This window comes from Pungitius pungitius, chromosome 2 (assembly GCF_949316345.1).
Source record: "Pungitius pungitius chromosome 2, fPunPun2.1, whole genome shotgun sequence".
In the NCBI taxonomy this organism is placed as follows: Eukaryota; Metazoa; Chordata; class Actinopteri; order Perciformes; family Gasterosteidae; genus Pungitius; species Pungitius pungitius.
Window position 1 is genome coordinate 23,677,181 of NC_084901.1, and position 22,755 is coordinate 23,699,935.

At 44.6% G+C, this 22,755-nt stretch overlaps 4 protein-coding genes across 5 annotated transcripts; 1 reads left to right on the forward strand and 3 right to left on the reverse strand.

Annotated features, from left to right (window-relative positions):
- Nucleotides 1-1,654: 1,654 nt before the first annotated feature.
- Nucleotides 1,655-6,757, reverse strand: LOC119210883 (neuronal acetylcholine receptor subunit alpha-9-II). Its single transcript, XM_037461380.2, has 6 exons — nt 6,289-6,757; nt 5,559-5,704; nt 4,498-4,652; nt 4,028-4,208; nt 3,498-3,849; nt 1,655-3,376 (listed from the first exon to the last, which is right to left on the reverse strand). Exons 1-6 carry the CDS (start codon nt 6,326-6,328, stop codon nt 2,598-2,600), a joined length of 1,653 nt encoding a protein of 550 aa, XP_037317277.2. The 5' UTR covers nt 6,329-6,757; the 3' UTR covers nt 1,655-2,597.
- A 1,005-nt stretch (nt 6,758-7,762) lies between these two features.
- On the reverse strand, nt 7,763-11,532 carry ube2ka (ubiquitin-conjugating enzyme E2Ka (UBC1 homolog, yeast)). Of its 2 annotated transcripts, none has more exons than XM_037461381.2 (7): nt 11,164-11,532; nt 10,504-10,597; nt 10,272-10,330; nt 10,056-10,138; nt 9,673-9,772; nt 9,057-9,185; nt 7,763-8,953 (listed from the first exon to the last, which is right to left on the reverse strand). In XM_037461381.2, exons 1-7 carry the CDS (start codon nt 11,224-11,226, stop codon nt 8,879-8,881), a joined length of 603 nt encoding a protein of 200 aa, XP_037317278.1. In that variant the 5' UTR covers nt 11,227-11,532; the 3' UTR covers nt 7,763-8,878. The 2 variants fall into 2 exon arrangements, with proteins under 2 accessions (XP_037317278.1, XP_037317279.1); XM_037461382.2 differs by lacking the exon at nt 11,164-11,532 and adding an exon at nt 10,682-11,141.
- Nucleotides 11,533-11,648: 116 nt separating this feature from the next.
- On the reverse strand, nt 11,649-18,365 carry klb (klotho beta). Its single transcript, XM_037461379.2, has 6 exons — nt 17,253-18,365; nt 15,607-16,120; nt 15,247-15,515; nt 14,900-15,156; nt 13,768-14,696; nt 11,649-13,348 (listed from the first exon to the last, which is right to left on the reverse strand). The coding sequence occupies exons 1-6, from the start codon at nt 18,015-18,017 to the stop codon at nt 12,933-12,935; spliced, it is 3,150 nt and encodes a 1,049-aa protein (XP_037317276.2). The 5' UTR covers nt 18,018-18,365; the 3' UTR covers nt 11,649-12,932.
- A 444-nt stretch (nt 18,366-18,809) lies between these two features.
- tlr1 (toll-like receptor 1) lies at nt 18,810-22,727 on the forward strand. Its single transcript, XM_037460760.2, has 2 exons — nt 18,810-19,688; nt 20,290-22,727. Exon 2 carries the CDS (start codon nt 20,297-20,299, stop codon nt 22,700-22,702), a length of 2,406 nt encoding a protein of 801 aa, XP_037316657.1. The 5' UTR covers nt 18,810-19,688; nt 20,290-20,296; the 3' UTR covers nt 22,703-22,727.
- Nucleotides 22,728-22,755: the final 28 nt, after the last annotated feature.

Genomic DNA, 22,755 nt, shown 5'->3' on the forward strand with positions numbered 1-22,755 from the left:
TATCCAGCCCCCCCCCCCCAAAAAAAAGCAAAACTCTGCAACCGAAAAATATAATACCGCGAATATCAAAAAATAAAAGTGAAGAACGAAAAAGCATTTTTTATTTTATTGTTGTATTCTTCAAGTTCAGGTTCAGATTTGTTTTTCAAATGATCAAATGATCTTGCTCTGACCAACCCTTTGGCTCCATGAGCCTGTTAACGTTTTAGAGAGCACTATGTCAAACTAAAGCGTATAACATTACTGATGGACGGCGTTACACCAATCAGTTGCAGATGGCCTGCAGCATGAAGGAAAAACTAGTGCGCATGAAGGAAATAGTTTCCAAATACACGGGCAGAGATACCCCCTCTACAAATGTAACGTTTTGGTGCAGGCATGTTTTTGGTCCCCCAAAATCAGGCTCAGCATTGTTGAGCAATGAGGGCAAATTATCATTCTGTCAAAATGCTTTCAAAGCCCAATAAAGAGTCCAAAGCTATTTGAATGTGATTTAAGAGAAATGTAGTTACAATGGTATGCAAATTATCACAAGTAAAATGTAGAATGAGTGAAAGCAGTATTTATGCAAAATGACCCCTCTGGGCATTTAGATTTGCTCTTAGACGGGCCATTATGGGAATATATATATATATATTGTCACAAGTGCTTCAGTAATGGTCGTAATAACCATAATTGAGTAAAAGGACTTAGTTTTGTCCAACCCCTGCTGGTGAATACATCATCATCACACTCATTTTCCTGCTCTGTTTGTACATCTAAGTGGTGGTAGATGAAGCGTCTAATGATAATAATTTTGTAAAGCACTTGATCATTTCCCCAGAACTCTTTCTTTCTCAGTGCCTGAGCTGCAATACGCCTGCTCCAGTGACACGGTTCACACTTCTCCTGATCTCCGATGGAGATTACAGCCTGCTGTGGCCCCTGGGCCTCACACGGCACTAATGGAGACCGATGCAGTCAGCTTCCCTCACACAGATCATTTAAGACATTCTCAGGCATTGTTCTAAAGCATTAACGTTGTTTTGGAGAAGAGGATAAAAGCAACGATCCGTATGCTGCCATGAGTTCTGCTCAACAGAACCGAGGGTGGAGAGAGTCAACAGAACAATCCAAAGATGTGTTGCCTGCTGCCTTGGCATTTTATACTCACTAGTTCACTCTCATTTATTGCCTCCGGATGAAATAATGGTAGTCCAGTGAGCTAGATGTACGATCCTTTGCAATGCAATAACATGAATAGCATATTCATATTTTTCGCTTTGCAGCAGTGACCATTTGTGAGTAGAAGATGAAAAGACAGCGGGAATAATTGGGAGGTTCAGCTCTTGTGCACTGACTTTGCCACATGCAGTTTCTAACAGTAAGCTCGGGGGGGCATCAACCACCGGAATGTTATGTGGAAGAAGAGCGCCCTCTATGGAGGAAATAAGGTATTGGTTTCAACAATCAGTGAAAGATCATTACCTAAAAGTCTTGTTTTCTTTCTTTCTTCTTCAGACTCTATTGTGCATCTTCTGTGTATTGCATTTGCACTTGTTTAGTTGTTCTGTAGAAATGTGCAAAGAAGATAAAATCAATAGCAATACATCATAATTATTAATGCAATTATACATTTTAAAAAGTATAATTTTCCTGGCTGATAAGTAGAAGAAGTGTGAATATGCACAAAGATGTAAATATACTAATACTTTAATCTGGGTCATACAGTAGGCAAATTCTTCTTTTTTTCATATTAATAACACTCAGAAAAAGTTTAATTTCCACGTCTGTTATCCACAACGGTCAGTTTCATTTTTTTTCCTTCTTGTTCTTTTCACCCCAATCACCTTCCAAATTCAAGCCATGGAGTTTTTGGAACAGGGGGATGTCCGACTGTACTCCCAGTGTTACATAATTAAAGACTGATATTACCTTACATCCTCACTGCCCCAGCCTTACCTCACACAGAGCTTTCCCCATTAACAATTCACTGGATGATTTTTGGACAGAGAAATGATTCTGCGTGTCCACAGCGTGCGCTGACGCCGGCTCTCTCAACTCCAGGGGTCTGATTTCAAAGCTGTGAATAAGACATGTGCTGTCTCCCCTGGCCATATTTTAACTTAATAGAAGACCCCCTTACATGTTGTCAATGGTCAAATGATGAAGTAACTGTACATGACAGCCAGGATTGATGGGGATCGCATCAAGCTGTACATTTACAACATGCAGTAGAGTTAGTCATTATGTGGGGAGAAAAATAGCCACAATGCATGCAGAGTTGCAGGCCACAGTACCATTCATTATACATATTTTGGACTTTTCTTTTGTTTTTCAACCAAATAATGTAATGTTGACACATTAAGACATAAGACACAAATGTATTACTCGCAAGAAATCATAAGTTTTAAAAATGTTCAACAAACCAGCCTGTGATGCATGGACATGGCCAATACAATGAAGGTTTATTTTCACATCACTATACTATTATTAATAATGTAAAAGCCACAAAGTCCATATACTTTTCAAAATATCTGTTTATAAAAAAAAGATTCCCTTTGACTTTTGTATTTGACCAAAAAGATTTCACTCTGCCAAATACTTTTCAAAAAGCCTCACGGTGCCTTGCCGATGATGAGGATGCTCATGAGGAAGACCATGATGAAGAAGATCCACATGAAGAATCTGTCCATCACCTTAGCAATCTTCTTCCATTCTGCCCCTTTGGCGCATGTGGCCCTCTGCTCTCGGAAACAGTTGGCGATATATTCCACGTTGCGCACCAGCTTGGTGTCCACACCAGAGAAGCCGCTGCAGAACACACAGGGGCCAAATGTGACAGCGGGGCCTTCGGGTGGAGGCTTTGTGTCTTCATGGCAGCAGGGAGGCTTTTGGTGTTCACGGTAGCCGGGGACCTTCTGGTCTTCTTTACAGCAGTCGCCCGCTGGGATTTTCCCATTAGGGCCTTCGTATGTCCCAGGAGCAGCGCTGGAGAAATGGCTCCTCTCTTCTCTGGTGATGTGGTGCTGGGCTTTCACTCTGGGATGGTGATGACGCTTGGGGGTTGGAGGTCTGGGCTGTTTATGACCCTGCCAGTCCTGTCGGCTACCGTGGCTCCCTGGTTTACCATTAGCGTGAATATGGGAGGGAAGGTGCTGGTTACGTAAGTCTTCCGGGGGGAAGTGAGAAGAAGAAGCAGAAGAAGAAGAGGAGGAGGCACAGTTCTCGCCCACCTCATAAACAAAGAAAATTTTGGACATGTAGTCAATGATGAGGACTTTGGCCCAGTGGGGGACTGGTTTGGCCTCGGCGCCACAGAAGTGGATGTTCATGATGAAGATGGTGAGAGATGTGGAGGCTGTGACCATGGTCATAGTGGCAATATAGTACTTCCCTGTGTAACAAATAGGAACAGAAACAAGCAGGAGCTAAGTTTGCTCTTACAACATAGAATTGTTTCCTTTATTCTCTGTGTCTGCACACCTGCTTTAACACAATCCCAAACAAACACTCACCTATGAGGGGGACGCTCTCGGAGGGAGGCATGCTCTCTGCCACCATCAGCTGGAACACGGTGAGAGCCAGAAGGACGGTCACTCCGAGGGAAACCTTCTCCCCAGAGTCCGCGGGCAGGTAGAAGCCCAGCGGAGCCAGGAAGGATATGAGGAAGCAGGGGAGGAGGAGGTTGAAGATGTAGAAGGAGGAGCGGCGCTGCAGGAGCACGGTGTAGGTGATGTCTGGGTACGGGTCGGAGCAACAGCCGTACATGATGACGTTCTTGGTGGCCGGCATCCCGTGGCACTCCCACTCCACGTTTTCCACAAAGTCTGACAGGTCCCCACTGTCCATTCCCATTATGATGTCTACCTGGAATCAAGGTGACGGATGGGTAGATTTTACAGCTCAGTCCAGTCTGGGGTTGTCCAATAAAAGGCAATTTCAGCAAATGTATCTACACACTTTTGCATGGCCACAGACAGAGGAAAGAGGAAAGGTGTGTTTTGTAACTGGTCGATCTCAGGGGTGTAACGGTTATTCTACGGACCTGGTTTCCATTGTAGGTCCATGACCCAAAAGTCAGGTTACATTCCTGGCTGTCAAAGGGGAAGTAGGAGACGTCCACCACACAGGAGCTCTTGGTGATGGCAGGAGCATCCCAGGTTATCTCTCCATTGTAGCGCAGCCTCACGTTGGTGTCCATCGGCCCTGAGAAGTCATCGTCAGCTCTGGCGGAGGAAGGTTGATACACATTGACACATCATATGTTATTTGGTTAAATGGTGTCTACTGTATGTTGTATTAGTTTAAGTTTTTGTACTGGACGCTATCAGCTCAATAAACGGGTCACTTAGTATGTGTGGATATGGACATTTTGTGCATTGCAAATATTACATGACTGCCAATTTTAATACAGATGGATGAGCTTTTTCCTACAGATTTCATTTATTTTGAAACATTGACTCAGTTTAATTTTTTTTCTTTTTTTCTTTTGAATTTGTGTGACGTATATCATACTTGTTATAGAGGACGAGGTCGGGCCTCCAGACAAGGCTGCTGGGGATGTGGATCACCTCCAGTCCGTCATATTCCTCTTTATCCCACTTCAGGTAAGCATCATGCCACGTCTGTCTGATCCACAGATAGGCAATCAGCACCTGGTTCCTCTCATCCTTTCTCACACACACACAGTCAAGAATGAGAAAACACACACACACACACATACCTATAAATGCATGTTAATATGGAAGCTTAAAGAGAGATGCTCTTAGTCTCCTTCTCATTTCTCTGTAGCTCATTAACTCTCCTTGAGTATTACGAGAGGTATAAATGATCCCAACAGCTGAAATCCAGACCTGTCTGTCTGTATCAGGTGGAGGACCTGACGAGGGTGGGTATGGGAGATGTTGGTGTCGCTGCCGGTGTTTAACTGAAGCAACCAAATGAAGACGTAAAGGCTTTCTGAAAACGGACACTCCAATGCACACACACTCATTTGTTGTCTGGCATCGCACTCACTGTCTCTCCACAACATGACGGACTAACAACCAGGCACCACAGAGACGTAACATTCGGCTGGAGGGATGTTTTCTCTCTTCAAGCACACAGAACCAAACACACGTGCAGGACACAAGTGCTCATTCACTGTGGGCCGACACAACAATGAACCCCAACAGAAACCGGAGCCTGCTGAGTAATAGTGAGCCCGTGCAATATGAGGACTGGCATTCATGCACTTCCGCTTTCACAACTCATCTTCTGCCGACCACTGTCCTAGCAATAATGAAAACAGAGTAAAAGTGTTACAAAAATTAAAAACTTGATGTTTGGTTCAATAGCCGGTGTGTGCTGTCAGTTTTTGCAAAGTTACCACATGCAGGGCATAGGTTTGGGTAGTTTTACAGTAAGCAGGGGATGCAATGTAACTGATGGACTTGATTGGGATGATTGGGACTGGACTGGAGCAGTAATGACAGATGAGGCTTCTAAAAAGTAGTCCAATGGTTAAATAAAAAGAACTATATATAAAATGAGCACTTGGTAATAAGATTTGAGAATCTTGCCAGCGAGCTACCCACCATGTCTTTGATCTGAGAGAGGGTGATCTGTAAGGTGACGTTGAGGGCTCGGTCCGTGTCCTCAACAGGCCTCAGAGCGCTGGAATAATTCTCCATCAAATCATTCAGCAGCTTGTGGGCATATTGACCTTGAGCCGATTGAGCCACTGCAGGGGGAACATGTAATCATCAGTTTTTTAATAAAGTCCCCATAGAAAATTGTAATGCAAGAGCATGAAACTTTTCTTTACATGGTTTTAATTTGTGTCCTTTAATCAATCTGAAAAACTGTTATGATTGTTTATAATTTTTCTTTTCCCAAATCTTCTTAATGTCAAACTAATACTATACATCATAAGACAACTAAATGTTTTTACTATGATAAATTGTTGTACTATGATATGTCATTTTTTGCGCAATTCCAATCCCCCTTAATAAATCATTGAAAGACCTCCCCACAAGCAGCATAGAAACTGGGTTTAATGGGATTCAGGGCTTTATAATAAAAATAGACAGCTCACTTTAATTAAATTTCTTGAACGGAAGTTTGAAAACAACATTAAAAAATCAACATCGGCGAAACTGCTCTCAATTTGAAAGGCACAGCGGTTTGCGTAATTATGCACGCTGCAATGCATTTCACATAAACATTGTTTATGATAAACATCTTTGATAAAAACACCACACTCCCTCTGACTAATTAATAACATAAAGATTTTTGCATGCATGCATGCATGCGTGTTTGACTCACCTTCAGGAAGCAGCAACACCAGATAAATGATTGGACTCATGTTTTTAACACCTCCGAGACGAATAAAAAAAGTCCTTCCCTCCCAGGCCTACATGGTGCCCCTTCGATCCGACTTGAACTCCAACTCATCTGACCGTCTTGGCGGTCACACCCGCTGTAACCTGCTTGGCGGGAGAGGCCGCATGTCTCTCTGCACACTGAGACGAGGAATGAAACTCTGGCGTATCGCATAGCAGCGGCACACCGAGAGAAACAGGATGCCCACGAGCCATCGCCTCACCACACACACCGGGCTATTCAGATGTCCATCAAACCGCTGACCTGCTCCTTCAACATACAGCCAAACACCCGGTAGGCATGAGGGAGGAGGTAAGGAGGGGACAATCATACAATCAATCGAGTGCTGCTGTGGAAGGTTCTTTAGATGTGGGCAGGTTGTTATTATACATTCAAAGTTGTGAATATCTTTATTTGTTAAAGACACCCCAAAGTGAAGGTAAGTTACAGTAAGTTTAATTTTTTAAATACATTTTTTTTAAATATAATTAAAACAAAATTGTACGTGTATGCTACAAACATGAATGTGTCTCCTGCGGCCTGGACAAAGTGTACCCAGTAGGGTATGCAGTGTATAAGAGAAGTCAGTCCTATAATGCTACAAGTTCATTCATTTGGTCTGGGTGGGGTGGGGGGTTGGGGGGAATCAGGATGGTACGAGGTATATGCCAGTATCCAGATCCAGGGGAAAGATTTAAAATGAGCTCTTGTCATTAGGGATACCTGGGAAACCACAGGCTTGTTTTGTGTGAAGCAGGTGCTGTACCGTTAAATCCATATCGATACTCTCTGAAGTTCTTCCATACACTACACTACTTCATGTACTTCATGTGAAAAGTAGCCACAAAAGCATCAATGGAAGCTTTTCCCCCATTTGGTGAGAGCATTCAGGCTGCAAGGCAGTGATCTGAATATTGCCAGATATTGTATTCTTGGCGTGGTTCAGCGTGGAACAACATGCCACGAGGCAGCCATCTGTTATTGTGCTCTTTCTCAGCACGACCTCACTTTGAGCAAGGTGGTCTGAACATGACGAGAGCGTTCATCACTTCCCTGTCGACTCACTTAATGTACAACACAAAAAATGTGGTTAGCTCAAGCAGAAATAATAACAAGTCAAAAATACTAATGTGGGTACTAGAAAGGGCGATCGTGCACGTTCGTCATATCAATAGCTTTGCTTCCTCCATTTTGCCCGGCAACGTGATTTCCCATAGGATCAACTTCCACTGGTCTTATCAATTTTGTGCTTCACCGTAGTTTCTTTTTGATATTTATCAATATTGTGACAACGTTACAAGGAACCGCCTGAGATGTATCGATTAAACATTCTATTGGTAGCAGGTAGTTTGTGGTTATTCCTATTAAGAGGAAAATATTCCAGTTGAGAAAAGCCACACAGAAGACAGACGGCTGATTACTTTACACAGACTTCAATATCTTTATTTACAGATTAATCATTTTGACATATGTCTGTTGGTGTATTTATGACGCAATATTTTTCAAACTCATTTTGAACTATTTTTCCATCCAGACCGCTCACAGGTTGTATAACTGGTGAACATGTTTTGATTTGTTTGTTTAAAAACAAGAATTCAAATGTATTCCTGCAGGAGACCAGAAGCAAATAAAAAAACATTTAAAATGCAGGGAAACGGACAGGTGAATTGAGCCATGAACAGGTGTAGGGATTGAAGCTGGAGTTCGGCGCGAGTGCTTTGGGTTTGTCAGACAGCTGAAGCAGGGAAATATGTTCATGAAAATGGAGTGTGGCTACAACGTGAACACCTCTGGGACTCTTATGAGCTTGTTCCTGTACAGCAATACGCCTCTTTCTGCAGTGTCTGTAGAACACGGTAACAGTTTGCTACCCAGCGCACTTTATTTACTTTACAGCACATATATATTTGAATATCCACATTCTACCTAAAATAAAAAAAAGATTGCAGTGCCCCGCCAAAAAAACCCAGGTGATGGCACAAAATATAGATTCTGAGGGGACCAAAAATGAGAGTTTAGAGTTCCCTCAAAATGTTGATTGTGAATGTCATGAGTGATCAAGTGATGTTGAACACTCAACCATAAAGAGGTACATAGAACTTTCTTTCATCTAGAACTTGTCTCAATCACTCTTTATAAAACAGGCGGAAAAATAATGATCAGGTCCAAAAGACCCTCCTCAAAATGCTGGACTTGCTCCTACAAAAGGTTTTCTCAAATGAAAGTAAATGCACTGCATAGGCAAGGATAAGCCGCTGACAGCCGAAAAGCTGGGAGAGTGGAGGGCGGGGTCCGAAATTTGCTTCAAAAAGGTGTGACGGTGTGGCAGACGTTCTGATTGTATCAATGAGTTGAATGAACTTGAGGAAACCAGATATAGGAGCTCACAGAGCGACTGATTGGACTTTTGTACAGAGTGGGTGATGATCAGGGAGGGAGATGCCACACAGAGGGGATAGATGGGGGGGGGGTTCCAGGGACTCAGAAGAGAGAGGGCGTGGGGCAAGGATCAGGAGGAAGATGGTGCCAAGATTCAGTTACTGAGCAGTAGCTCTGTCGCCGTTTCCACGTCCCAGGATTTCGACGACAACGCCACTATAACTGCATTCTGGGAAGAAAAATATTCAGAAACACGGTTTTATTCTCCAGCAGAGTTCAGCAGTGCACAGCATAGTGCGGGGGGGGGGGGACAACACTTTAGATGTACCTACTTTTTCAAAGCCCATGGCACAGAGTTTGTCTATTTTGCGTGTGTACTCCGGACTTGAGACGGGGGCGCCTGCATAGACGTGAGACCAGAGCCTCGCGGTCTGTTTGAACATCTCGGGGTTCTGCTTGTACTGCGCCAGGAACCAAGGTGAAGAACAGTAGGTTGGTTAGCGAGGGACTCATCGGCACGCATTAGTGATGTGACACGTATGTGCATAAGAGCAGAAGGCCACTTATGATCCGTCAATACTATTGTATAAGTGTGGCTCGCCGATGAGAATAAATCTCTGCAGGATTTTGAGGTTACTTATGATAAAGTTGGTTCATCTTTTCAATAAGGAAATCAGGCAGAGGCAAACAGTTCAACGCCTTCCCATACAATTTCCCTTTGCTAGCACTGCCCCGAATATTACTCAACATGTACCAATTTACTTCTGCGCAGCTTAAAAATAAGCATAATACAATCAACCTGAAGTCACACAGATTAACCTGATATAAATGAACAAGCATAACACATTTCCCTGTACCACAGTACTGCAATATCCAAATTCGTAGAAGGCTTGAAAAATTAGAAAGACCAATCCAACAGGAAAAACAGAAAGCAACACCCAGACTCACCTGATTGGCTACCACTGCATCTTGTGGATCATCTGGTTCTGCAGCAGCCAATAAGGCTTGTAGCGACAGGAGGACTGTCCTCAGTGTCATAGCTGCTGCCCTGAAACAACATACAGGAAGCTGTTCAGTGAAACACCAAGAGAAGGTCAACAGTCCTCATTCACGTAAAAAAGTGTGTACTTGAAAGTTTCTATTACTGTACCTGATCAGCTGTGGAATATTTGCAATACACAACATGATAAAGGGCCTATAGTTTGAATACCTTTTATCAAAGTGAGGAGTGATTGGGATAAATAATAACCCCTCACACAAATAGAGAAGCTTGTCATGATGGTTGTGTAATGGATGCAATATTTGAGGGATGCTGGCGCCCATTCACTCACCACTGGTCTTTAAGAATGTCCAGACATATTGCACCTGTGACTGAGCTGATGTTAGGATGCCAGATCTTTGTGATAAACCGCACCTGAGTGATCGAACGAAAAACAAGACCAGAGAAATCATTTGCGGTTCAGTGGAGTGACAGACAACTCTTCCGAGGACACTGTCCTCAAAGGAACGCATGGTTAAGTGTAACGATGTAGTAATGAATCCCGTACCTTTGGTGGATTGAATGGATACGTCTCTGGAATTTTAATTTCTAGTTGATATCTACCTCCTGGAAGAAATTAGCAGTATCACTCAATCAGTTATTCAACAATCGTGACGTAAAAGTCCCTTTCAATAGTTGGTATGGAAGGCAAATGAAAACGTTGTTGTGAATGTTTGTCACATAAACACATTGGTGAAACCATGCATACAGGTTACAATGTGATTAAATGAGCACCTCACCTTCATATGGTGTGTCAGGTGGTCCTGCGATCTCCCCTTTAAGTTCTGTGAAGTTCTCATCCACCAGATCCACCTTTATCTGGTTTTTGCTAGTCTGAAATAAAGAAAAGGGCAACAAAAAAAGCATAACTTGAGCAGACAGCAAAGTGTTAAGCTAGCTTGCTGACAAAACTCAGACCTGCCGATGCAGCAGAAGTTGACACCCCGGCAGCATTACCCAGAGTTGACCTCAACGTGTTGCACTCGGATCTGCATATAATATAATAGTCCCTTTAACGTGGGGGAGAAGCATACGAGAGAGCTGACATTAAGTGGTTTTATCCTCGCTCACACAGACAGCCTGGTTACCATAGGGAGAGGCACGGTGAGCTAGCCAGCGAAGTTAGCAACATGAACTCGCGCTATTAATGCCTCCATAAACTTGCTAAGACCCGGGACGCCTTTATAATTGACTACCCACCCTCACCACCCCGCAGGGGCATGTTAATAGCTGGCGTAAGTAGGCGTTTGTGAAGGCGGTGCTCTGCTCAGTCGGATACAGCTAGCCGCAGCTAGCCGTTAGCCGCTGAGCAGAAAGCTGACAGCCAGCGACGCGTCACTAGCGTAGTCAAATAAACGAGGAGAGCAGCGACGTTAGCGGGTTAAAACGGGAAAACCGACCTCTTCACTTTTGAGCACCTCCTTGAATTCCCGTTTTATCCTCTGAACTGCGATGTTGGCCATGGTTCCCCCGTGTTCTCGTCCGGTTGGGGCCTCGCCGCCGTCCGACCTGAGTAACGCTAGCTAGCTCGTCCTGCCTAAGGTAGATCTTTTTTAGGATTCAACCTCCAAATTATCAGCTGCAACGTTTTTCCCGCGAGCGCCGTCAGTCCCGGTTATCGATCCGATGTTATAATTGTTAAAATAGCTGAACGTGTGTCGATCATCTCAAATGTGTCACAACACAACGGTTGGTTGTGCTGGAAACATTTTAATACTAAACTGCATGCAGTCTGGAGGAGAGGTGGTCATGTGATCTGTATTGCCATCCCAGACACCTTCTCCCATTGGCTGATCTGTGGATGAGTAATTTATTATTATCGTCGTTGTTGTTGTTGTTTTTTTAACGTTAGATCTATGAAACCATATGCTAACGGGGGTTGTATATATTGTCAAAAACAGGGTTTTTGTGACATTTTGGACATTTTTTTTAATGCAGTGATCTCAGAACAGGTAAACATAAAACCATTTTTCATAAAACGGCAATCGTTTTACATATAATTTATAGTTTGTCCTAAATCCCTCAGAATTAAGTAAAGTAACTCCGTTATGATTAGCAGCTTTCAAGTCCAAAGTATGTATCAATTCAAGGATCAGTTATTTTGGCAAACGCCTCTTTTTTACGCTTATGATCCCAAGGGCGTAACCATGGTTTAGACATTGGGGGGGTCCAAATGAATACCCTTCCCCATTTTTTTAAAGGGGGTACTGGGCTGGTGTGGGCGGTGTGGTGTCAACACCGACCAGGATGAATGAAACAAACTCACGGGAGAGTGAAAGGGTTTGATAAACAATTCCACATCAGGAGAACAGTGTTGTAGTATCACTGTTACATCGTTGCACCAGCTGATGTTGGAGTAAAGCAGATTCCTCCACCCCAATTTGTGTGTCGGTCTCACGTTACACACCTCATAAAAAATCCAGATATGCTTTTAAAGACAACCCCTAGGAAATTCAACTTTATCACAAAGTCCACGGTCACAAACATTGACGCACAGTCACTAAAATAGAAGAATACACAGTACTGGTATTTTCTCAAAAACGAATGAACAAAAGACAGATCCTTGTTTCTACCGTGTGACGCTAGGGGGCGTCATTGTCTGGTGGAGGTTCACACTTGGTGAGAACAAATTGGATACTACTACTCAATATGTTATTTTACCTTGTTCTCACAAAGATTTGTAAAATCCATAATTACTCTAAGCTACATGTATTCTATAATATATTAAAGTCCCATTTTGAGTTTTGATCTAGACTATGTAATCATCACTCACTGTTCCAATACCAGAATCACGGTATTGGCATATTTCTGTCATGAGTAAGGTAAGCAATTAGTTTAAAAAAAGTTATCATCCTTTATCGGATAGTTTAGAGCTCAAATGATTGTACAAACAAGTACGCCAGCGAATCTTTGGCATTCAGTAATTTTGTTGATCTATCGGTCATTTAACCAACAAAATGACTTTTCAAATTTTACCCTCGTCCAAATAACACATTTTTACAATAAAATAGAAGACAGTTTTTTTTACAGTAATTGTTGGTAAACTAATCACACATTTGTTACAAGCACAGATACATACATCATTGGACCAGACACCAAATATCATTGTTCCTCCCTGTCAATGAGCCACAGTACGTCTGCTATACCTTACAGATCAATGTCTCTACAGTTAGCACTTAACAGGTGGACATAAGCATACAGCGACTCCGTCCCTTCTTCTCCACCTGTTCACCCTCCTCCCTCTGCCTCTTGTCTGGTTTCTCTTGGTGATGATGACAAAGATGACAAGCGCTGCCAACATTACGAGTGTAATTATGATGCAACCTGCAAAGACCAACATTGCCTTGTGCCTGAACATCCATGCACATACGGAGCAACGTGCATGCAGCTCACTAGACCTGCAGGTTTGCGTGGTTCTATCGTCGGGGAAACCCCCATGAGTGATGATCTCTCTGTAGATAGCAACAGAGGCTTTGGCCTTAGATTGATGGTGGGTTGAAGTGAAGAGGCCAAACCGGGGGGCATGTTGATCTTGCAGTTCCCACACGTAGAAGCCCTGCAGGTTGACTCCATCTAATTGGCGAGCTAGAGACAAATAGAATAAAGGAGTTAAAGTAAACATTCACCCGATCTCAAATTCTTCTTCGTACTTAAGAGATATGAGATTCATTTTGAATGACTACTAGTAAAAAAAACAATGTTTACATTACCTGTTTGTACATGTATGTTAGAAAACAACATGTACAAACAGGTGAGCTGTTTGAGTGTGAAAACAACAGTGTTGTACTTTCCCACTCTGTCGCTTTTATGGTACTCCTAGTTTCTCATTACATCTGGGGTTTTATACTAGGAGGCAATATGGTCATAAAACCTGCATTGCCCTTTGGGTCTGCGCCTCTCTGTCAACATCATGACAACTGAAAAACAACTACGCTAGACATTCTGGTTTCATTGAGGGCCACTAGTGATGTGAGGTGAGTTGAAGGATCTGAAAAGCATGTCACCTTTTAGCGCCTCCTGCAGATAACTCTTGAGAAAGTGTTGCCTGAGTCTGTCCTCCACAGCAGCCGGATCACCCACCCCACTGGCTGTGACAATGATAGGCAGAGCCCCTCCATACCTCCGGTTCACCCAGTTCAGGACCTTCCGCAGGCCCCAGGGTACTAGAGCCTGCCCCAGGGTGGAGGGCCAGGTGGGATCAGAAAGGATCAGACAGCCATGATCAGGATGTTGTTTCTGCTGAAAATTGTCTTGTGTGTGGAGATATGGAGCGACCAAGCGGGTGGTAAAATGAGTCAGAGCGATAAAACTCAACGTCCCTCTGAGCTCTTTCATCTCAGTCTCAGTAAAGGTAAGAAGAGGGGAACCGGAGAGGCCCATTACTCCAGCTCTTTCCTCCAGGTATGCCTTCATCTCTTCGGGATAGTCCACGTTGCTATGCGTCTCTTTATATCTAGTCCCAAGCAACGGGTCCAAGAACCGACCAAGCTCAAACAAAAGGAACCTCTGTGCTGCTGCTGTATGGGAGTCAACGGAGGGGTTTGCGGGTTCAGCCCAGTCGGCATGTAAAGCAAGCGATACCAGCGCTCCCTGGTGAGCCGAGTGTTCCCTCTCGTACAGCCTCCAGGCTTTAGCGTGAGCCAGAAGAAGGTTATGAGCTGCCTGATGCTTCTCCGTCCAACTGGAATAAATATCTATCAGTCTGTTGGGATCATTAACGGTGATCCAGTATGGGACCCAGGACCCCAGCTGCTGGTAGCAGAGTGCCGCATACTCCTGAAAGGCCTCCACTGTGCTGTAGTTCAGCCAACCACCGGAGGCCTGCAGTGGCCCAGGCAAACCTAGATGTGGAGATCTGTGTGTGGGGTGGTAGAGAATGACCACGGCCTGCAGGTTCAACCTCTTGAGCTCGTACAGAACACAGTGGTAGTACCTTTTAAAATTTGAAGCAAGAACATAGAATCCACAGTTAATGAGGGTAGACAAGAGAGACATAATTAAATAACATGTTAAAGTAGGCTCTAATTGAATACATTTCTACATCCATGGTGTGAATCTTGAATTTTATTAACATGAAAATAAACTGTGCTCAATGTGGAAAAACCGTCCATGTTTGTGTGTTTTTTTTGTTTCTACCTCAGAGCTTCAATGTTCACATTAGATAGGTCTCCCTGGGGTAAAATCAGTGACCAGTTGAGAGCGAAGCGGTAATGAGAGGCCCCCGTGGACTCAAACAGGCGGAGATGACCACGAATGGCCAAGTAGTCGGTGCACTGGGCTCGTCTGGTTTGCGTCTTCACCCCGGAGACCTGACGCAACAATCCGTCTCCTGTCACGTTCCAGCTGTACAAACCGTGGTCAGTAAACTGTGGTGAGAAAGGGTAGAACTGGACCTACAAAAGAAAAAGAAAAAACTCAAATGACATCATGGTAAAAAGAGATACATTTTTGAGCTTTTTTCTTTTCTTTGTCTCGCTTCTTACCTGTAAAGTGGAGTCAGCGATCCCCCAGTGAAAATCACAGGGGAAACGACCGGTGATCCGTTTTAAAGTTTCGTCGCTGGGGAAACCGTTGTCACTGACGACGCGCCTGTAGTACTGAGCACTGGTCTTAGGGGTCCTGGTTCGGTTCGGTTCGCTGAAATTAATGTGGAATAGGCCTCGTCTTACAGTGTAGCCATAATTCCACTCAAATCCATCCACAAGGGACCAGGCAGAATATCCAAACACCTGCACGCCATCAAACCTGATGGCTTTGAAAGAAAAGACAGCAGTGAAAGTGAAAAAATGATCATTTGATGTCTTCATTATTTTCATAATCGTTTGTTGCACTTATTTCCTTACCTTGCAGGACCTGGTTGATAAACCTCTTCATCAGATAAAGGGCTACTGTGTCCTCCTTTCCCACACTGGCTTCAGAAAACCAGCTCCCCTCTGTCACAAGCACTTTTGGGTCCCCGTACGCCAGCTTTATCCAGCCCAGTATGCGCCTCAGGTCCGGGGTCACGGCCTGCCCGTACTGGACCAGGCCCCGGTCCAGACGGAGGTTGTTAGGCCCGAAGGACAGGGCAAAAAAATCGGCCGTCGTCTTCACCCAGAGCTTCTCCTCAGGGGAGAATGTGGGCAAGAGGGCCCCGTACTTCAGTTTTAAAGAGACTGGGTAGTCCCCATCACCAAAAATGGGGTTGGCAAACCAGCCGAGGGCCGCCTCCATTGACTGCTGGCAAAGCTCAACGTTTGTGACTGTGGCTTGGCCTCTTTGAGGCTCAACCCAGTGGGACCCCAAAACAAGAGAGACTTTTCCCTTCTGAGCCGGACGGAAGTGGGTGTTGTAGGTGTGCCATGCTTTGGCGTGGGCCTGAAAATAATAGAAGACACAATTATCATGATGCAACGTGCAGAAACAACCCTACTACGATTATTGTGATTATTGTGATTATATAACATACCATTTTCATACATTTAATATACTATAACAGGAGAAATACATTTGTAAATAATAGAATGCATGACGGCTAAGATTACATTTAGCTCCAGTTTACTGGATAACCAGTACAGAATAAAATGGTTAAAGTCAGTAATAGTGTGCTTTTCCCATTAGGATAACAACATTTCTGCTTGAAAAAAGATATATCATTGCACACAGAGAGCGCACATCTCCCCACAGCTACACTAACATCTGAATTTATTATATGTAGATAAACCTTTACTTCTCGATCCAGATTCGCCCTAAACAAAGCAATGGTAATTGTATTCACTTAACATAATAAATGTAAACGGAGTAGCATATAAGAAAATGCCTTGTCTGCCTTGATTTGACATTGATCATAACATTGATAACATTAGTTGTTCATGCTTTTAGGTATTGTGTAACAGCTGAATCAGCACTAAAAAAATGGGGCCAAAAACATACTTCCTTAGTGGAAGTTAAAGCATAATTATGAAAGCAGAGAATCAGTATTTGCTCAAACTGTGTGCGTGCTGCGAACTGTCCACGTACTATCTGTGCTAGACTACAACAATTTGAATGATTATTAATATCTCCATGACTTCCTGCCACACACTGTTACGCTCCAGCACAGAAGTGCTGATGTGGTGGACCTTGACCGTAATGTCTCTTTAAGTGTTCTATTTACTGAGCACATAGTGGTCAACATGAAATATGACTATGGTAAAATAAAAGATAAAATAAAGAGTCCGCATCAAGGCTTTTTACGTCACTACATGACTTAAATGTGTTTATGTGATAAATCAATGCTTTAAATCAAAATATCTGATCACTGATGCGGTCTGTGCTTGCGTCACTTTGTGTTGTCTTGTGGATGCGAACATGCAAGACCATCATAAACTGATAGAACTGCAGCAGAGGTTCAAAGTTTAACGACAGTCGATATGATTAGAGAAATTCTTTGTGTGCTGCAACCCACCGTTAAAACGGATAAAGCACAGTATGAGTCCCAACTATTTAAATCTACACTTGTTTTACTCACCCTGATCAGGTTGTGGGCCACAATGAGAAAGCTGGCGGGACCCCCCTTTTCTCCAGGAGCGTGCGCACCTGTCCCATAGCCCTGCACAGCCACCAGATATGGATTATGCAACGTGAGCCAATACCTGACGCGGCTGCCAAATGTGTAGAAACAAAAGGCAGCGTACTCCTCAAACAGCTCAACTATTGAGTCATTCTTCCAGCCTCCATAGTGCTCCTGCAGGACCTGTGGCAGGTCCCAGTGATAGAGGGTGACAATGGGCTCAATTCTCTTCTCCAGGAGCCTCTCTATGAGACGGCTGTAGTGCTCCACAGCAGCTGCGTTTGGCCGACTTTTAGCGTTTCCATCTGGAAAGAGTCTGGGCCAGGAGAGAGAGAAATAGTATGATCTTACGCCTAGATACTCCAGTGCCTCCACATCTTTGTCCCACTGGGTGTAGCTGTCACTAGCCACATTGGCCGTCTCGGGTGCCAGTTTAGCGCTGATATTGGAGTGGGTGAAATGGTCCCAGATGGATGGGCCTTTCCCCTCCTGATCCCAGGCCCCTTCTGTCTGGAGGGCGGACGTCCCTGACCCCCAAAGGAATCCCAAAGGGAACGTATCATGAAGGAAAGACTGGTCTTTGATGATGGAGTCCGGCTTGGGCTGCTGCCAAATCTCCCTGCCGTCTCCAGGAGAGCAGGCTGCCTTTTCCTGACCGCACGACAACAACAGGAGGCAGAGTAAGAGGTACTTCGGAGTGGGAGCTAAAGGGTGGTTCAGCATACTGAAGGAGTCGATCTTGATTCAGAAATCCACTTAAAGGCGCGAGCTGGTGTCGGTCACAATTGCTCTGTTCAGTATTGTAAATCCTCTTGAGAAAATAAAAAGCCCCATTTTGGTGAAGAGTGATCACACCCAGGAGAGAGAGTCAGAAGCTTCAAGGTGCTGCGCAATCCATCTGACAACCTGGTCAGACTTCCCTATCTCTCCCTCGGGTTACTTGTGCTCAGCTCCTCCCTAACACTTAATGTCCACACAACGCTTGACTCATAGCCTCATGCCATGCTTCGAGAAGCTTCCGGGGGAATCCTTTATTTACATTTTATTCCAGAATTGCTTCTTCAATTGTATTGCTCTGTTATAAAAAAAGAAGAAAAAGAAAGATTTAAAAGAGAGGTTCAACGCTTAAGGATAGAAGCGGATATTTCTTTCCTTAGCTTCTGAGGACAAAGCTCAAACCATGCTGTTGATTGCAGTAAAAAGCTTTGTGTCAATAATTAGCTTGCACTCTGATCTTAGCTCCGTAACTAAGAAATAGTTCACATCGTGGTCCTCATTTACTTGCAGATTTGATTTATTAAGTTATGGTTTTCAGTGCTGAAAAATAATGCATTTTACATTTCAGTTAAACATATTTTTATTTTTCCAATTAGAAATCACACATTGAACACTTTCAGCGAGTCACTTTGGATAAAAGAGTCAGCAAAATGACATGTAATGTAATTAAAGTTATTGAAAACTGGGAAGGACAATTCAACCTTGTGAAGCCGAAAAACTGAAACACAAACGGGCGGTTTTTGGTTGTCTTATGGCCAGAAGCTGTTTCCCAGATTTGATCATAACCAAGCCAGGTGAGAACAGTGACACCAGCTCATATCACCTTATTCGATTTGTATGAGTAACAGTGAGCGACCAGAGTAAACAGCGGTGCTGCTCGACTAAAAACATTCTGGGAAGTGTGCGTTTGTGTGATTGTCCAACCGTCTGTCCGTGCACACGCTTGCCCTTAATAAAGCCTCACAATCAAGTAAAAAACAGATAGGCCCTTCCTCACCCTTCTTCATTAAAGACAGAGTCTCTAGCTGTCAAGAGTAAACAGTGCAGTTGCCCAGGATACCTCTTCCTTCAGGGCATTAGCAGGAGAAGTTAATTGAGTTGAAATGGTCATCTTACCACCCACGCTGACCTCAGTGCGGTCGCTATGATACTGAGGAAAAAGACTCCCGATAACCGCGGGGTGCTTTATAAATGTGCCATCCATGCGACACCTTTACACAGACGGACAAATAACATCAATACGCTTGACGCGGTGAAACACAGTCCACCGAATATCAGTATGTAAAGAACACAGTGTTATACAAACCTGAGTAGGAGTAACCGAGTGGACTTAAATACCACCTTAAAGACACTGGTTCCCTTCAGTAAAACACTCGTTACAGTTTATGAGAGAAAAGAGGAAGTACCAGAGAAAGACTTAGTGGTCTGACGGTGCTTTCAGTTCCTTTTCCCGGTCCACTCACGGATCAAATCTACTGCAACCTCAGCTCATGTCGTGTGAGGAAATTAAAACAAGGCGATAACTACTGATAATGCTCTCATGATTGGACTGCTTTTTTTGGTAATCTTTTTTGGACATTTTTGTCCCTAAAAAAAGAGAAATTCCATCGGACCTCGGTAAGTACGCTCCTCTTTTTATGTACTCATCATGGTGAGCGTTTTCATCACATCACGCTGAATTCGGTCTAAAAAAAACTTTTGAAACACAAGACTTGATGCACTAATATGATGCATTTGCTCCATCAAATATTCAAAATCTAAATATGGACTACAAAGACATTTTTTTGGGATTGCAGAAGTAATCCTAAACTTATAACGGATTCGAGGTGATATGACAACAACTTGGTTAAATGAAGTGACCAAGCAGAGGACACTGTAGGTCTATTCGGAAAAAGAAATTGTCCTTCCATCCTAAAGGTTTTTTTTTTGAGGTCTTTACACATACTATTTTATCAAATTTTATTGTTATTGATACATTTACATTGTGTCGCTTAAACAGTAGACACGACCTCTGTGCGTCAAGCAATACGGTTGGACAGCAGCACAACATAGATCCTACCTACTTCTCTAAAACCACTCTAAATAAACACTGAGCTATATAGACTTCCTAAAAAATTGTTTATGATGCTGCATTACTTCTAATAAAACTTATAAACTGGCATCAGTGCAGATGACTTTAGGCTTTGCTGATATGGTTTGTTGTCTTCCTCCCATCCAGCCCAACGATGGGGCCTCTGATCGCTGCCCTCTGGGCGGCAGCCGCGTTGATGGGACTCCAGCCGGGTGTCTCGTCCCTTCAGATCGTCGTAGACCGCTCGTCCAAAAACCTCTCCTCGGTCCCCGGGGACCTGCCACCGACGACCCAGACTTTGGACCTTTCACGCAACCACATACAGCAACTTCGCTGGGGGGACTTCAAAAACACCTCCCTCCTGAGGCGCCTCAACGTGTCGTGGAACGGTCTGGGGGACATCGATCCAGCGACGTTCCTCGACACGCCACTTCTGGAGGATCTGGACCTGTCACACAACAGGCTGAGGAACCTGTCGGGTCAGCGGTTCCTGCTCCACACAGATAACCTCCGGGTGTTGAATTTAGCCTTCAACCACTTTGACGCGATGACGCTCGGCAGTGAGTTCAGATCCCTGCCGAAACTGGAGAGATTAGCCATCGGAGCACAAAACATCAGTAACGGTGATTTTATGAATATCGCTGAAGCTAAGCTGCGCACACTGACCCTTTTCCTGGAGAATCAACAGGTTTATACAGTAGGTAGTCTGCAGAATGTGCAAACTCAAAGGCTTCAGATTGCCTTCAATGGCTATCAGATAATGAACAACGACCTGGTGTCTGATGCACTGCTGCAGTTTGTTGCAGTGGAGTTGATGGATCTGACTGTCGGTTACAAAGATCTGAGTACGGTGTTGAGTGAGAGAGTAGAACTCCTCACATCTGATCTTTATCTCACCAACATGTCGATCGACTGGGATGACTTGACTCACTTGGTGGCTGTGGTTCTGCGCACATCGGTCCGACACCTGACGGCCACCAACGTGGTCCTGCACAGGTTGCCTATGAACGACACTGAAGTGGCCCAGACATCTAAATTGAAGTCCTTCACAGCCAGAAGGTCGGCGGTAGCATCCTTCTTTTTTTCACAGGAAGCGGTTTATAACTTTTTTATAAACATGCCGGTGGAGCGTTTAGCGTTCCTGGAGACTTCGATCATCCACATGACATGTCCAAAGTTGCATAGTCCTATTCTCCAGCTGGACTTCTCCAACTGTGCCTTATCGGACTCCATCTTCTCCAGAGTGGAAGGTCAAGAAGTTCTCGAATGTGAGAATCTGGATAATGTGAGGAAATTGATCCTGGTGGGCAACAATTTAAGGAGCCTCCACATCCTCAGCAAACGGGTGCAATTCATGAAGTCCTTGCAACACCTGGACCTCAGCCTCAACTCCCTGGTGTACGACGGGCTCGGAAAATGTGTCTGGCCACTAAGCCTCATCAATATGAGTCTGTCTTCCAATGACCTGACAGCGTCGGTTTTTAAATGTCTACCAAGAGGAACAGAGACACTCAACCTCCAGAACAACCAAGTTTCTGTGATACCGTCGTCCATCTTGACACTGGAAAAGCTTTCCTCTCTGAATCTGAACAACAACAGGCTGCGGGACCTCCCAGTATGTCACGGTTTCCCCGTTCTGACGGAGCTTCTGCTCCAGTCCAATTCCCTCCACGCACCATCTGTGAAGAAGCTGGAAAGCTGCCCCCATCTGAAAACCCTGGATGTCAGCTTCAACCCCTTCACCTGCACCTGCGCTCTGAGGAGTTTCATAAGGCTCGCCGATAAGTCCGAAAAGAAGAAAGGACCAAGAGGCATCGAATTGCTGAGCTGGCCATTGCGCCATTTCTGCACCTACCCGGAGGCCGTTAGAGACGTCCCCTTGAAAAACATCTACATCCCAGAGGTCTACTGTAACGCCGGCCTCCTAGCTGCCGCTATCCTGTGCCCAGCCGTGGCAGCGATAGTCGCAGTTGTGACCCTGTGCCATCGCTTGGATGTCCCCTGGTACATGAGCATGATCTGGCAGTGGACCAGGGCCAAACACCGCGCCAGAATGTCTCAGGTTCGACCAGAGGATCTGGCGGGTGTCGCGTTTCACGCTTTCGTGTCGTACAGCCAGCATGACGCAGACTGGGTGGAGAACTCCCTCCTCCCAAACCTGGAAGGCGCCGCCGGAGGGCTCCGAATCTGCCACCACGAGAAGAACTTTGTGGCGGGAAAGACGATCGTGGAGAACATCATCGCCTGCGTGGAGAAGAGCCGACGCTCCGTGTTCGTGCTCTCCGCGCACTTTGTCAAAAGCGAGTGGTGCCATTACGAGCTGTACTTTGCCAGCCACCAGCGCCTTGCTTGGGGCACGGACAGCGTTGTGCTGGTGCTGCTCGAGCCTCTGCCTCAATACCTGATCCCATCCAAGTACTACCAGCTGAAGTCCATGATGGGCCGGCACACGTACTTGGAGTGGCCCCAGGACAGGGCCAAACACAGGCTGTTCTGGGCTAATCTCAGGGCTGCACTACAAGCAGAATTGCCCAATGCACCAGTGTCAGAACTAGAGTGAGCCGAAAAGAAACTGCGAAGAGGATGTGTGAATTGGTTTGAGTTTAAAAGGGG